General features: G+C 36.5%; 1 protein-coding gene across 2 annotated transcripts in view; it reads right to left on the reverse strand.

Annotated features, from left to right (window-relative positions):
* The window catches only part of COL21A1 (collagen type XXI alpha 1 chain), a 65900-nt gene that overhangs the window by 8539 nt on the left and 40304 nt on the right, over positions 1-17057 (reverse strand). For both annotated transcript variants that reach the window (XM_058802195.1, XM_058802196.1), the window contains 6 exons: positions 10496-10540; positions 10100-10153; positions 5717-5770; positions 4363-4416; positions 3808-3879; positions 527-562 (listed from right to left, as the gene is read on the reverse strand). In XM_058802195.1, the coding sequence (XP_058658178.1) occupies positions 527-562; positions 3808-3879; positions 4363-4416; positions 5717-5770; positions 10100-10153; positions 10496-10540 (315 nt within the window). The remainder of the gene's footprint in view (positions 1-526; positions 563-3807; positions 3880-4362; positions 4417-5716; positions 5771-10099; positions 10154-10495; positions 10541-17057) is intronic.

Below are 17057 nucleotides of genomic sequence, written 5' to 3' on the forward strand. Positions count from 1 at the left end.
ACCTGAAAAGTTACTCTTCAAAGAGATCAGAGCAGAAACCATGAAGAACAAAATTTCTACCCTGAACACAGAGGAACCAAGCCAGGATCCAAGCAATGATAGAATTATTTTCTTTTTCTTGTAGGTATTTCCACGATTTTAGATAGCAAGGAGGTAAATCCCACATGCTAATAGTAAAGTAGGTAGGCAGAGGCCAGGTGGAGTTACTTTGACTGCGTTTCTGTGTTCTGTTCTGCAGGCAGGGACAGAATGCATTCTGTGACAGGGATATTCCTCCTCTGGGGCAGCAGCACAACCTGCACCCTGTGCCTGCACCATTGCTGGGAGCACACAACTCTGCACCAAATGCCAACAGCCTGCTCAGGCCCCCAGAAATGCAGAAGATTTCCTTGAGGAGAGTTACTGCTGCTATTCAAGTTAACCTTCTGTGGAGTTTAATCTTAATAAAAGCCCTGCCTAAATTAATACCTAAGACTTGTATAAATAGCAATGCCAGATGATTTCGTTAGAAACAAAGTTGATATACCTGGACACCAGTGTCACCTTGGTTTCCTTTCTCCCCCTGTAAAAATTAGAAGAAAGGTCTCCATTTAAACATGAGTCACCTCTAAAACATGTAGTCTGTGCTTTAATTCAACACAGTAATTACAAAAGAAACAGCTATCTCTTTCTTATACTGAAAGAAAGCAAATCACTTTATCCTCATGTACACAAAAAAGTCCAGAAAGCTATACTAAGAAAAGACTTTGTCATTAAAACAACATCAAAAAGAAAGTGGATGCTCACATACCAAGCAAAAAGTTAAAAGATACAACATAATGAGATGGCAAGTCTAGCAGGATTTTATCAACTCAGTGTATGGAGTGGAGAGGATGTAGGAAAAGAGGCAATGTTTCTTATGGGTTAAATTTTAGCTGAATGCACCACTGCATGCATAAGTTACGCAAAAGAAGAAAGTATTTTTTCACCACCAACATCTCTATATTTAAATTCAATCAAAATATTTAAGGACTAAGCTCCATTTTGACTCACTTTTTTGCCTCAAAATGTTTAAAGTTAATAATAATAAGGGGATTGGCAATCAGATGGTGTAAATGGTGCTTAGAAGTCAGGTATGGAGTTTTATCAACTTGTCTGAAGACCACCTAATTGACACTGGAGAGAAACAGGCAGTGTATGAAAACTATTCACTCTAATTAACAACAGAGGTATAAAATATATACACTGAAAATGTGGCCATCTCTCTTCATTAATTGAAAAGGAAACTTAAAGTTATGGGAGATGGCTCTTACTCTAACTCTGACATCTTATGTCTAAATAGACATAAATCAAAATGCTGAACCATGAACATAGCAGCTCATGGAACAAAAGACAGATCTGTTGGGGGGTGTGCAAAACTGCATTTAATAAAAAATAATTAGAATGGAGAATCTGGGGTCTATTTTGTCAGCTTTCTTGTAAGAGCCAAAATTTTGTCTGTTTGGTTGGTTTGGTGGTTTTTTAGGGTTTTTTTTTGGGGGGGGGGAAGGGAGGATAGTGAAAAATAAAAGAATATTTAGTTAAATGTGAACAGTAGTGAAGAGGAGACTTTTGCCATGGCAAATATTTACCCGATTGAAAATCCCAGAACATAAAAGACATTTATGCCACCTGTAGTATTTTGTTGCATTGTACTTGACAGTAAAATATTCTGTTGTTTCAAGTTTTGAAATCATCTATAGCTGAAAGTTTTCACTTTTACTGCCAGATGCCCAAACTGTGTTTTTCTTCCTTAATAATTCCATCATGTCATTGGACTTATAACTCCAGCTAACTTGCATCTTCATATAAAATAAATGACCTTTTCAAAGGCTTCTTCAGTTTAAAATTTTAAAAAGAAGTTTAAAAAGAAGTTCCATAAATTTTAACAAAATCATCTTTCATAAAATATTGTCTTAGTACATGTGCCTTACATAACCCTGATATATTGAATTGAATATATAGTGATAATGAAACTAATTAAACTATTATTATGACATGACATTATTATGAATCCATTCTCTAGTCAATGTAAGGCATGTCCATATATGTGTCTACTGACATGAGAAGTACTCCAGTACATGTAAAACATGTATATGAGGCTGGCATATCTGACACTGAACATACAAGAAACAAGTGCCTTCTGGAGCAGAAGATGAACTCTCTTGGAATACTTCTGCATGGGGTTTTCACAAAACTTGAATCATAAACCACCCTTCTATCTTACTGTCTCTTTACCCTTCAACCGTTCTCTCCTTATGGAAGTCCAATGCCTGATTTAATTCTATTTCTCTAATGCCCTAATGGGTCTGGCTGAGAAGGAGTTCATTTTGTCCATAGCATCCCTCATCGTGCTGTGCTTTGCAATGGTGGCTAGAAAGGTGTTGATAACACACCAATGCTTTGGGTACTGCTGAGCAGAGCTCCCTGCAACATCAAGGCTCTCTCTCCAAATCCCTGCCTTTTCCTGCAAGCTAGGGCCAGGCAAGATCTCAGGTGGAGACACAAATTCAGGCTAGGTGGAGAAGGGATTGAGAGCAGCCCTGCAGAGAAGGACTTGTTCAAGTTGATAGATGAGAAACTTAACATGACCTGGCAATGTGCACTTCCAGCCCAGAAAGCCAACTGCATCCTGGGCTGCAACAAAAGCAGTGTGGCCAGCAGGGCAAGGGATGCAATTCTTCCCCTCCACTCCACTCTCCTGAGACTCCACCTGTGTCCAGCTCCAGGGCCCCCACCATAAGAAGGACATGGATCTGGTGGACCAAGTCCAGCAGAGGGCCATGAAGATGATTAGACAACTGAAGCACCTGTCTCACGAAGACAGACTGAGAGAGCTGGGTTTGCTCAGCCCAGAGAAGCGAAGGCTCTGGAGAGACCTTAGAGCAGCCTTCAAGCACCTAAAAGGGGCTTAGGAGAGAGCTGGAGAGGTACTTTCCACAAGGGGCTGTAATGATAGGACAAGAGGGAATGGCTTCAAACTGGAACTAGGTTTATTAGGATAAAATTCCTTATTTTGAAGGTGGTGAGGCACTGAGATAGGCTGCTCAGAGAAGGTGTGGATACCTCCTCCCTACAGGTGTTCAAGGCCAGGGTGGATGGGGCTTTGAGCCACCTCATCTAGTGGAAGGAAGTGTCCCTGCCCACGACATAGGGGTTGGAACTAGATTAAGACACAACCATTCTGTGGTTCTATGACATAGCCAGGGCAGATGAAACTAAGGGATATTCTTATTCCCTAAACTGAAAGGGATATTCCATACCATAAGATGTCTGCTCAGCAATAAAAGCTAAAGGAAAGGAGAGGAAGTTTCATTATTGTGACATTCGTCTTCCAAACTGAAGTGTACTGAAGTCCTGCTTGCCAGGAATGTGTGGGACAGCACATACTGACAGGAAGCAGAGAATAAATATTCTGTTTTACTTTGCTTCCACACATGGCCTTTCCTTTTGCTTTATTAAACTGCCTTTATATTGACCCATGAGCTTTCTCCTATCTTATTTTCTTGATTTTTTTCCCTGTCCTGCTTAAGAGGGGAGTGATGGAGCAGCTTGGTGGGCACCTGGCATTCATCCATTGTCAACTGACCACAAATGCCTTCACATCAAGGGCTTTATCCTTCAGAAGAAAGTTTTCAGGATGGACATATTATTGTTTTAAATGTGTCCAACTGTTATCTAATAATAATGATATATTTAGAGAAAGGATTTTCTAAAATAATGATCGCTTATAAGAAAAGTACTTCCAAAAAAGATGCAATTAATGTAAAACTGGGAAAAAATACTTACCTTTAATCCCTGGGTACCAGGAATGCCTGGGTATCCTGGTTCACCTGGAGCCCCTGGTACTCCTAGATCTCCCTGAGTAATACAATAGCTTTGTGTCAGTGATGTGCTGTGTGTAAAAACACACACTGCATGTTTCTCAAGGCCACATGATACACTTTGGCTATGATATTTTGAAATTTTACAGCTGAAGATGATTCAAATGTCTGAAGGAGTTTTGAAGGGATGGTGAATATAGAGAAGCCACATTCAGTATCTATTTTTATTCTCTTTTAATACAGTTGATGTTTCAAAATTACACAAAAAAAAACTACCTCAAGTAACAACACTTGCAGGTTTGAACTTAATGAGTATCTGATTTTCACAGCTTAAAATCTAGTATAAAATTAGTAAGAGTAAGTCATCAAAGGGATTCTGATGCAATTAGATGTTAACTAATATCTTACTGTGAAACCAACTGTCTTTTAATTAACATGGGGAAATAAGGGAAAATTAGTACATCAAGAAGAAGTAAATTAATCCCTTCTTTAACTAGAACACTACCAGAATCATATTTACCTTGGCTCCTGATGATCCTGGTTTCCCCTGGATTCCCGGTTCGCCTTTATCACCCTAGATAACAGTGTGGGGGATACATCATTATGTTTTGTCACATGTGGTATGTCTAGCAAACATAAACAGACACTGCTGAGAAACTGACTCTTAAAATGGGCCCAGGTAGTGACTGAAAGGATGAAGGTCTTCTCCATTACAAGAAGCCTGAAGGTTTAACTTTCTCTCAGGAAAGATGAGATACTGATGATAAAATCTGATCTGCCAGCTTCTGCACACCTGTCCCATCTCCACCTGCCTCATTTGCCTCACACAGTCACACCAAGGTTGTGTGTACGGACTTCAAATTTCCATCATCTTATTTAATTGTCTAAGTCAAAATACTTATTTATGTTCTGGCTTTTATCACAGCCTATGGAATTAGACATATATTCAGCAAGAGGATTTGCATTAATCTAAGAATTACTGACTACATCATGATGAACTTCTGTAAGAATGAGCTTATTAAGAGCAATTCTCTAAGAAACAGCTTATATTCTAAGTGAGATAAATATACAGAATAAAAGCATTTTTCACAGAAAAAAATGCAACTAATTAATTTTTAGTTGTATCAAGGATATTCAAGCTTATTGACCATAGAAAACATTAATACTTTAAAAAATGATACTGTCAGTATACAATCATAAGTAAATGCATATGCACTTTTGAATGTAGATTAATGTATGGGGGAAAGGGATCTAAATGTAAATGCTAAGTTAGGGAAATGGATTCTGTATTCCTAAATATTCTCTAGGACATACAATTCAATACTTACTTACAATTTAATCCAAAACTCATTTTGGATTAAATAAAGAAGTTACACTAACCAATCTGAATTTGTGGTATTTATTTTAGCTTTTGAGAACATTGGTAAAATTAGCTCTTGCTGTAGCAGCAGTGCAATCAATAAAGTTACATCTGAAATAAGTTTGGCTCCTTGGGTGGAAGAAACAGCACGTCACATTATTGAACACAATTAAAATATAAATAAATGTAACATGGGAAAGTTCAGATGTATATAGAGAATTATCTGGTTTCCAGCATTGCAGAATATTTTCCAGGACTGTAAAGCTGAAATAAAGTCTGACAATTTCCACAACTGCTAAAAACCTCAAGGGATAACAGGCACCATTTACTGAGTTATATTAACCTCTCTTGAGCCTGAACTATCATAAAAGGTAACACAGGGAAAATCATACAGCTGCTCACCAATATTCAATACACAAAAAATAAGCTGCAAAATCTTGGCACTGCCCAGATCAAATCTGCATACAAAGCAGTCATTTATCAAGGACACAAGCAAATTAAGTCAAACACTTACCTTAGGCCCAGGAGCTCCAGGTAGACCAAGTGAACCTTCGGGTCCCATCAAACCCTATTTATTTATGAAAAAAAGAGAGATGTTTCTGTACTAAAACAGAGGAATAATGATCTTGGTATTGTGTTAGTAGTATCATTATTCTATTTCTTTAGTGAATTAAACAGTAAATGCAATGTCTTTTATCTTATTACTATACAGGCTACAGTTTTGATACAGCACAGTGGATTATTTAGACCTTCTATGGTCTGAATGACCACAGCACACCTTCTAATGAAGGGCTACTGTGCAATAGAAAAAAAATCATGCAGGAGAAATGAACAGGCTGCCATGGAATACTCATGAGAGAAAAATTCTTCAACTCAAGACCTAGTCTGTAATGCATCCTTAGTCATAACTGAAAGTGACACAAAAGTTTCTTGTGCTCTGTTTATGGTTTCCAAAATCAAGAGAAGTATTTGTGGCATTTCATAATTCTCTTTCTCCTTTCTCTCTCACAATGGGTCAAGTTATGACAACCTTGAAGGGACTGTGTCCCCCTCTAAGGTTGTCATAACTTGACCCATTGTGCAAATTTTGTGGAGATTTATCAGGAGCAATTAACTTTTGGGGCCACACCTTTGTATCTTCTGCAAAATCTTCAGAGTTGAACTACTCATTCAAGAACCCAATAGCTTCTGCCATTTCAGATCATGACACTTCAGCACATGTACAAAGCCAAAACAACCTCTTGGACTCCACAAATGGAATCACGTTCATAAAGGCATGCTCCCTACCTAAAATAAGAGCTAAAAAGTATTAAATCATCAAAGGGCTGACTTCCTTAATTTCTGTTTAAAGCTAGTCTCAAGTATACTTTAGAAAAGAAATCCTTCTTTGAAATCATACTTTCCAGGAAGGAATTCCCATTAATCACATTTTCCACATCTGGTGTTAACAATTCTTTATTTCACTACTTCATCTCACTTCACTTTTAGTCTAGAACTGCATCCATCAATAAAATCAATATATTATTATTGTTATACTTGGACTTGCTTAAATATTGTTAAATATAATCTGCAATAAGAGCAGCATAAAATAAAGGCATAATGATACAAACAATTAAGGCCTAGAAATCTAACTTGTCAGAGATGAAATTTTATCAATTATTCCAACTGATAATATTTTCAAAATTCACTGTTATTACTGTTATTTAATCTTTGCTTTCATATAAATTAAAAAATTACCTTCTATTTAGTAATAAATGTTAGGAACAATTCACTCCCACGACATTATCTCAGACTTCTTCCAAAAATCACGTGTAATCAAAACCAAATATAATTTCTCATACAAGTAACAATGCAGCTTTGCAAAAAGAAATTAAACTTTATCTGTTTAAAACTAAACTAAAACTTAAAGGGTGTCTTTGTTTCCACAATAGAAGAGAAAATTCAGAATACCTAGAGCAAGAAGTAATTCTCTGTAGCCATTGTTTTCAGAATTTCATCAGTTTTCTGGTATTTCACCTGTGCTTTATTACTAACCAAAGATTAATACAAATTAACCACAGATTAACTCATGTTTCTTCCCTGCTTTATGATAAGAAAATACTGGTTACCAAAACTTTCCATCAATAAATATAGCAACTTATTCTTTAGGCCACAGACACTCTACCACCATACTAGATCATTTCTAGTGAAATCCACATCAGTCTTTGGGCTACAGAAGTGGCATATGCTCACCAAAAATGTCCCTCATTTGTTTTATCTTATACAAAGCAGAAATAATATAGGTACAGAATAGCTTCTATTTTTATTTTTTTTAAGTTAAAACAGCTATGTATCCACATTGACCAGCAAACACACACCAGAGAAGGCAAATGAGAAAATACATTTAGTATAATTAAAGGTCAAGAATACATCTGCAGGAAAAGGAGAAATAAAGTTCATTTTTCCTGGTTTCCTTTCTTACACTTTCATTACTAGGCCATATTTGACTTGTTTTGTTTAAATAATTACATGGAAACTACTAAATGAAATCAGCACACTGCAAGAAGGAAACTTTCAGATGCAATATAGGAAAAGCTTATGAACATAATCTAAAAGCTATAAAAAATTAGAGGAGAAGAGAATGTCTTGAACAAAAATGTACAACAAGAACATAAAATATAGCATTGTTATCCTATTTTGCAGAGCTGACAGTATATGTCAGGTAAATTAATAAATTGCTGATGTTGGCAATGCAATAAGGATAGTAATTACTGAAGAAGAGCTTGTTACTGAAAAACTTTCCCAAGATATTAATAGACCATCCACAAGCTTTCCATCTGTGTTTTCTGGAACAAACATATTCAGTGTGACTAATATAAGGAAAATCCCACTATCTTTCTGGTTTAAATTCCCTAATGCCATATAATATATTCACATATTCCATGCATCAATCTCCTACTTAATTTATCAGGTGACAAAAAAAATACATTAAATGAATTGACAGGAAGGAGAAATACATTATTTTCAAGTGTATCATGAACCAGATGTTATTTATCTAAATAAAATTTGAAGAAAATATGGTAGGTGAGTTAAATAAATATGAGCACTTTGGAATCCCACAAGGCTTTACTGGAGTTGATGATATAGCCTTCCCTCTAGCATTTTGCTCAAATTTGCTCAGAAAGAAATGGAGAAAGAAATTCCAGTAACAGGCAATAAAAATAGTTAGGAGCCACAGGTGAGAGAACAAATGTTTATGTGTTAACTAAGAGTAGGGACATTTAAACTTCCAGGTCAGGCAGTGTTTCATCCGAATTTGTTCTGGACAACTGCAATAACTGATTGTCAATGAGATCTATTTTTTCCAGAGATCTTTAGAAGGTAGCTGGAAAAGTCCTCAAAGTTCATGAAAAGAAAATTAACCAGTGTACTCTATATAAAAAAGGTATTCTGACAGCTGTAATGTAGTGATTGTGCCTGTGGTAGTCAGGAAAGGAAGAGATGCTGTTTGGATACCAGGTAAGTATACTGTGTAGGAAATTCAAAATGTACTGGATGACAGAGTAGCCCAGAGATTTTAAAATTCCAAACTAATTACAGTTTCTGTCTCCAACAAAAACTACGAAGGGAAGGGAAGGGAAGGGAAGGGAAGGGAAGGGAAGGGAAGGGAAGGGAAGGGAAGGGAAGGGAAGGGAAGGGAAGGGAAGGGAAGGGAAGGGAAGGGAAGGGAAGGGAAGGGAAGGGAAGGGAAGGGAAGGGAAGGGAAGGGAAGGGAAGGGAAGGGAAGGGAAGGGAAGGGAAGGGAAGGGAAGGGAAGGGAAGGGAAGGGAAGGGAAGGGAAGGGAAGGGAAGGGAAGGGAAGGGATACCATGAGGAGCACCCCAGCACACCAATGTGTAAATGATGCTTAGGTTAGTAGCTACTTTCATACCCAGATGGCTGATTTGGCGTGCAGTGACATGGAATTACACAGGACTGCAATACCAAGGTGGTCAAACATAGGTGTTGCTAACCTCCATCCAAACAAGGATTCTCTTCAGAACAGGGAATAGTGCAGTGGGATGTAAGCCCAAGTAATTTTGGTTTCAGGTCTGACCATGCACACTCTAGAGGATGATAACCTTAGCTAGGATGTTAAAGAGATTCATCAAGAAAGACAGAGGATTAAAAGGTCCACATGGACATCCTTGGCATCCTCTTCCTTCAAGGCTCCTCTCATCCAATCAAGTGAGGCAGAACCCACTGTAACACCCCTGCAGTCCCTGAAAGTAGGAAAGAATGGTCCCTGAAAAGATTATTCCTGTCATGCAAGGAAAAGTAGCTAAAAAATGGCCTTAATGTGACAGTACTCACGACTGAGAAGCAAATATCAAGGCCCTTTTAGAGAACCACTGAGTATTCTGTATTTGTCCTTGAAGATCTAAATATGTACTACTTCCACTTTTAACAGTGCAAAGGGACACCAGAACCCCCTTTGTCTACCAAAATGGATGAAATCCAGCCTGACTACTGTATGTCAAGAAGTTCACTGATGAAGATTTTCATAGGGAAAGACCTCAAAAAATGACAGGAGAGATCAATTGTGAGATAGGCAAGTTATTAAACTGAAAACTACAATCTTTTAACAACTATCAGAATCCAAGAACCTATAAAAACATAAACTCACCTCTTGTCAAAATATTCAGAAGCTTGAATTAATGGCAAAGGTAACAAAGAAACAACCATTCACAGCTTTCAGTCAGAATTTCCATGCTGCAAATATGTCATTGAGCTAAAAACTTACATTTACCATAGACTTGTCTTCCAACCTGCAAATGCTAGTTTTCTCCTGTATTTACCATTGCATGTTTGTCTATGACAAGCATAGAATGGCAACACCACAGTTATTTGTTCATAATAACACAATTTTGAAACTTACAGTATCTCCTGGTGACCCTTTTGCTCCCGGTTGACCTGGCGGTCCAATTTCACCCTGTATTTTTTACATAAAGAGAAAAATTCTATGACTAATGTATGTATACTTAATATTTTTTAATATATTCTTTAACTATGCAGATTTATTTAGTTAAGATTGTTTCTCAATGTATTAGGAAATTAGCATGGTTCCTTTTAAACTATTCATTCTTTCTGGAGCAGTTAAAGTAAAACCTAATAAGAGATTTTTAAATGTGCCATGAATTGTCTCCATTCTTTTGCAGCATGATTTGATGTTATAAAACCCCACTATGAAAACTCTTCTCTAAGCCTGAACCCTTAGTTTGGAATGGGTATATATAGCATAGGTTTTAACTGTGTTTTGAACAACTAATAGTACCTTTTGTCCTTTTGCTCCTTGATTTCCAGGAATTCCAGGAATTCCCTGAGAAGGAAAAAGAAAACCTTTTAAATATAGGGAATAATTTCACCAGAAATTTTTTAGCATTTGCCTAAAAGATTTGGGTTCAAAATATGGCAGGGACAAATAAAACAAAACAGAACAGAACATAACAAAACAAACAACAATATATATAAAAAAAACCAACAACAACAAAAAAAGCCAACAACAAAAAAATCTCAAGAATAAAAAATCCCTCAAAGGACCAAAAACACATAGGAGAAAGAGCTTCAGCTGGAAACATTCAGACTACTGTAGAGGTACAGTGAAACACTAATGTTGAACTGTTCCCCACTGCTTTTGTTGCAGTAGCCCATGTCTACTGCTCAGTAGGCTCATATACTCTTGCTTGCCCCAAAAAATCTGATGTACCTATCATTAAAGGAAGAGATCAAATAATGCAATAAAAATAACTTCAAAATAATGCCTCATATTGAGACTTCCAATCACATTATGTTATGTAACTCTTCTTTTGTCAAAAGAAAGTCTTAGATCTTTTGCACAAATAAAGAGATGGGAAATAGGGCGTGTTTGCCACCACATTTAGGAATATCCAGACCTATCTGGTGAGTTCTGAATATAATTATTTAATATAATTATAATATTTAATAATGTAGGGGGTTTTTTGTGTAGCTGTAAAATATAAAACCAAATTATGAGTGTCTGTACCTGTAATATAAACCAGAATTTAATATATGCTAAAAACATCCCACTAGGCAGCAACCTTCTTATCCTGAATGTACCAGAGACTTCCAGTTACATTTCTGGGCAATTTAGAGGGCTCAGAGAAGACAGTTCCCCACACTTATCCAACCCAACAAATGATTTACCATGATATGAGCATGCCTAGAAGAAAACACAATGTCCTGCTGAGCTGTGTTGATCTTTCTTGTTTAAAATAAATTGCTGGTACACAACATTTAATTTTATATCAGTGATAAAGAAAGATGAAACTCCAAGAACAATAACTGTAAAACTAAGTCATATTTCCTTTCTTTCCCCCCCCTCCCTTTTTTTCCTTTTCTGACTGATTCTGCACTACTGAGGTATGTGGAAATTAGACACTTATGTCAGTGAGAGCTGGTCTAAACCCTTAAAATTCTCTTATGGTTCATTAACATTTACTCAGCTAAGAATGAATAAATCACTTATGCTGATGTGAGTGATTTTCAGAGTGCATGAGGTAGAGATTTTCAGTTACTCTCCACATGTAGACTGGCACAAAAGGAGAATGAAGGGGCTAATTTGATCATAAAGAATGAGTACTTCCCACGAGTTATTTTTCTGCGTAGCTTCTATGGTTAAGTAATTACAAGGACTGATTTCTGTAGGATCAGCTCCAGAAAACCTAAAAAACTAAAACTGATTGTTTTGTGATTATCTGTCCCAATCTATTACTTCCATTTACATGGATAATCTCTGATTATGCCAATTAGAATGATTTGCACTTTCTCAGAAGATGAGGTTAAAAGGTAGTTTAGATATCAAGAGTTTCTTATCTAACTTCTAAATCAAAAGCCAAATCAAGCTTTGGAAATGCATCTTGTTCCCAAACAGAGATTTCATTCACAATATAAATCCTTAGAATGTGATAATCTTTTTTTTTTTTTAAGTTTCATAGACATTTTGAATAGGAAGTTATATTTAACAAGATGACATAACATTAAGCTGTCCAATAAACCTTACTTTAATTATCAAAAAATGCATTCTAACTTTAAAATATGAGCAAAGCAACTAGTTTTACTCTATTTGTAAGACAAAAAAATATTTTTTGAAGAGTACTTTGCAACTAAAATTATAACAAATGCCTGTGTTTAATCAAAACTTAATATGAAACACATTTATCATGCAATTTTTCTGCCACTAAGGGAAAAACAATGTTTGGAACTGCTACAAATGGGAAAACTGCCACCCACTGGGAGTAATAGAATCAATGCTGTGGAATAGTTCATGATTCATTGGCCTATAGACAAATAAACCCTGCCTTTGGGGATGTTCTTTGCAAAGCTATTGAGCACATTTTGTTTATATAAAATATGAAAAGGAGTTGTAATTCTAAAGTTTCTTTTTCCTCGCCTTTACAGAAAATGTATGTTAAATGGTTTGTATATATCACATATATAGATATAATAGCAATAGAAAGTAGCATTACATTTCTAGCCAGAATATCTGAAAATCATACAATCTACTGTCCTTTACTGATTTCTATCCTTGTGTGAGTTGGAGAATTTCTATACTTTGAATCGGTTAATGTGTTCCCCTTTTTTCTTTTACATCAAACTTCATGAAAGTTTTATTCAGTATTTCTTCGTATTTAAAAATTAAATTAAGTGCAAGTACTGCCTCAGCTCTTTCAACATCATCAATCTGACTTAATTACCTTCACATCATTCCAATGCCTGCCTCCTTTTTTTTTGAAATTTTCCATTAAATGAGAAGTCTTCCCTTACCCCATAAATGCCTGTAATATTATTCATTATTTTAGCCTTTATCAGCAAGTGCAATAATCACATGAAATGTAAAGCCAGCAAGATAGTCTAGCAAATCTAATTCTTTGGTTTAAAGTCATGTTTATTCTAAAAATTCTCAACTGCAGTTTTATCACACACAGCTGAGTTTGTGCCTAAAAACGAATGTCATTGTGTACCTGTCTGGCAGCTAACTAAGATTTTTGGAGATGGGGTAAGGACTGCTGTCCCTATTCTTTATTCAGCCTCTGTTACTTGTTTAATCTTTTATCTTCTACCCTATCTTAACTATGAGTACCCAGAAGTCTGTCAGATTTCTAAAGCCTGGTTAGGCCTGGGGAGGCTTTGCAGGGTAACACCAGGACCTAAAGTGACACTTGAATATCATGTAGATAATTGAAATAATCTCTAGTGTCACTGATGGTGCTGTGGGATAGCAGATCTACCCTTTGAAAAAGATGTCACTCTGCTCTAAAAGCTGTGCAGTGCCTGCCAGATGCTGCAGCTGTCCTCACACACCTCCAATGGCTCTTGGTGGCCGTGCCCAGGCAGCCAAACCCCACACACCTCCGTATCTCCTTCTCACATTGCCAAACGAAGCTCATCTCAGTATGCAACCAAACCCCTGGATGCAGTCCTCCTCAGCTGCAGCATGCACAGCTGGGACTTCAGAACACCCATTAATTTGTTTCTGTTGTGATGATGAACTTCAATTATGACAGTTATAAAATTTTGTATTAATATTCTATTTTATTCCAGTTTCAACAATTTAAATAAATCTTCCACTCTTTGATAATATCTGGCAGATAGAATGGATTTAACCGTAATAGAATGGAACTCTAAGAACTGAACTGTAAGAGGAAAATGTTTTCACAATCCCTGGAAAAATTTTCCTGTAGTTTGCATTAATCATGAGGTGTCTATTTTTGTTTTCGATTATATTAAACAGATGGACTTTCTTCCATGCAGCCTCACAAAAAAATCCTTTAAGGAAATTGCCTGGGGCCTCATATACAGTTTAACTAGATGTAAGCATTTTTACTTAAGACACAAGCTACACTTCTCAAAATATTTCCTGCTTTTTGCAGCTAGTACCAGGATTATTTGCATCTCCCTCATGGTTAATTTTATGCTTGCAAATAGCAGAAGAAACCACGCAGAAGACCCTTCTTAAGAACAAAACAAAACCTATTTTAGTCTTAAAAGGAGTACATATTAGGTAATTTTATTCCTTATTTTCTGCTAATGCCTTTAATATTCCTCATTTCTTCAGTGCCTTGTAGGACAAGATACCCTGTTATGGAAAGTAGGAAGTTCTAGGCTACAGGAAACATATCTATAATCATAAAATTTTATCTCTTCTCTGCAAGATGTGAAATTATAGAGTATTTCCAAAAGCTATTTTGTTAAGAGCAAACTGCTTTGCAGTCAATTCCCCGGGTAGATGTAGAGAACTTTAGTATACTTGCCTTTATTATCTTATTTCCTTCTGAAAAAAAGATGTTTTTTCTAGCATATATGAGTTCTCTGATTTATGTTTCAATCAAATGGTTCCTTCCACTCTGAAAAATTTGCAATGCTGAGATGACCCTAAAGGGTCTTACATAAATTACAGCAATAGAACAAGACACACAAAAGATATCTATCTATCTATCCACATGTTCCCATGATGCCTCTAAACACCTGGAAACCTCAAACCTTCATGTATTACTGATCCTTATTTGAAAAAGCCTACTTTGATGATACATGAGAGATTTACTGAAGACCCACAAAAAATACAAGTCAACCCATAATTTGGATGAAAGTACAGCAATCCAAACACTTTTTAAAGGATTACAGCAAATCCTTGATAATCCTAATAGAATGAAAGAGACAAACCAAATTTGGATAATGTATAAAAATGGAGAAGAAATTCAATGAAGCAGAATCTGCTACTACTGAGTAGTTGCAATTGATGAAAGCAAAAATAAAAAGGCTACATACAAAGAAGCATTCCCACAGACATAATGACTATCCACCAGACCAGCACAACAGCTTTAAATTAAGTTCAGGAAAGGAAAAAGCATTACCAAGATCTTTGCAGTTCTAAGACCACAGTTTTCAAACACTTTTTTGGCAAATCAGTTATTAGCAATAAAACACACATGTTAAATGTGGAACAGAGTGACCCCTATTGCATTGGCAACACCACGGACCTTGGAAAACTATAACCTAAAAGGTGGAAATACTGATAGAAAATGAAAACTATATACATCTTGTCAGTGGCTGAACCTGGTGCTACTCTTGTTTCTTGTAAAGAACCCTCAAAAGAATACAAGCATCAGACTTGCCAAATCTTCATGGATCCAAAGATGGGCAGACAAAATTGAACTCCCAGCCCTGCAGGTGACACCATGATACCCTCCCTCTGCCTATAATGCTACCACCAGCCTTAGAGATTGTGATAACCAACATCTCATCGGTCAGAAATCCTACAAACATCTAAATGCTGACAAACTGACCCACATTTGACACTTAATCGCACTGATACTCAGTTACAAGCCTTCAAAATGGTTTAAAATTTCTCCACCGCTTTAATTACAGGGAAACACTTATGAGGGTCACAGCACTTGAGCACTCCCACACAGTAAGACAGGGCAGGCTGAGGCCAGCCAAGCCTCCCTGAAGGGCACTGACTGCTGCTCTGCTCCTTACACCCACCACATAAGCCAAGAGTTCTGTCCTTACAGGTCACACTGATGCAGCTGGATAGAGTTTGCAGCCACATCTCTTTCCCATAGTAAGGAACCACTCAGTTAAATTAGCAGGGAGTAAGTTTAACAATAAATCACGCACTCTTTTTTTTCTCCTTTTTTTTTTTTTTTTTTTTTAATATGGTGGATGCTGCGAAATTGGTCACAGAATGCAGCAGAAGAAAACAGTAAAACCGTGTTCCAAAAGGGATTGTAAAATTCCTACAGAATTGGTCCATTGCTGGCTATTAAGCAGGATGGGCCAGCCTGCATTTTTGGCTAAGAAAGTCCCAAAGCTCTGACAGAGAGAATCTGGCAATAAATAACAGGTAAAAAAAATAAAAAATTCTGTATGTTCCTATCCATTCCCAGAGAAAAAGTTCTGTGATAATTCCTTTAGTCCAAGTCTGTTTGGCAGCTGTTACCTGTTCAAGAAATAGCTAAGAAAAATTGGAACAAAGGCTGGGACAAAACCCTTCCAGAGCAAAAAGAAAGAAAATCACACCTTGACTCACTCAGCAATCATAAAGGGCTAAATTTAACTACTAAAACTAACTACTAAAGCAAAAATTAGTTTGCACAATAAGAGGCAAAGATTGCTTCTTAAAATGGTTTAATAATATTAGGAGAAACATTAGTTAAATCATGCAAAGGGATTTAAATTCACTCTTATGGATCATGGTGTTTTGATTTGCTTTGTTTTGTTTTGTTATGGATCAGAAGCCAGACTCTCTTCTGACAAAACTTTCCATAGCTTCAATTCGCAGTAATTTTAGTATGGAAGGATTAAAAAACCAAAACACTTTCTGTGCCACATTTCCCCAAATTTTCTAGCACTATATTTACTTGAGTGTCTGAGACTTGAGTATCAGTTTCTCAATTTCACATTTAAAGCTGTTTGTGGACCAGAATAATGCAGTGCTATTGATCAAGAAGGTCACACAGAAGAAACACAACAAGTAACTAATTACTCTGACAGCCCAACTACCACTTGAACATAAAAGTAACAAAGCAGTCCTGCTACAAGTTGTTTGTTTTTCTCTTGTGTATTTTCTGCAGGGATTTAATTAATCCAAATATCTACACTGTCTAAGACAAAACAAAAATGATCCCTTCTATGTGAGACATGTATTTAATGATGCGTTAAATGCAGATATCAGTTTCACTGTAGAAAAAAATCATATCGAAGGAATAGACTAAGTATAGACTTATACTTGACTGTATGAGTTGAAATGAAAACCATTCTGGGTAATTCTCAGAATGCAGCCCTGCAGATTTGATGCCAGATACAGCATTTAGAGC

The sequence above is a fragment of the Ammospiza caudacuta genome, chromosome 3 (genome assembly GCF_027887145.1).
Source record: "Ammospiza caudacuta isolate bAmmCau1 chromosome 3, bAmmCau1.pri, whole genome shotgun sequence".
Classification (NCBI taxonomy): Eukaryota; Metazoa; Chordata; class Aves; order Passeriformes; family Passerellidae; genus Ammospiza; species Ammospiza caudacuta.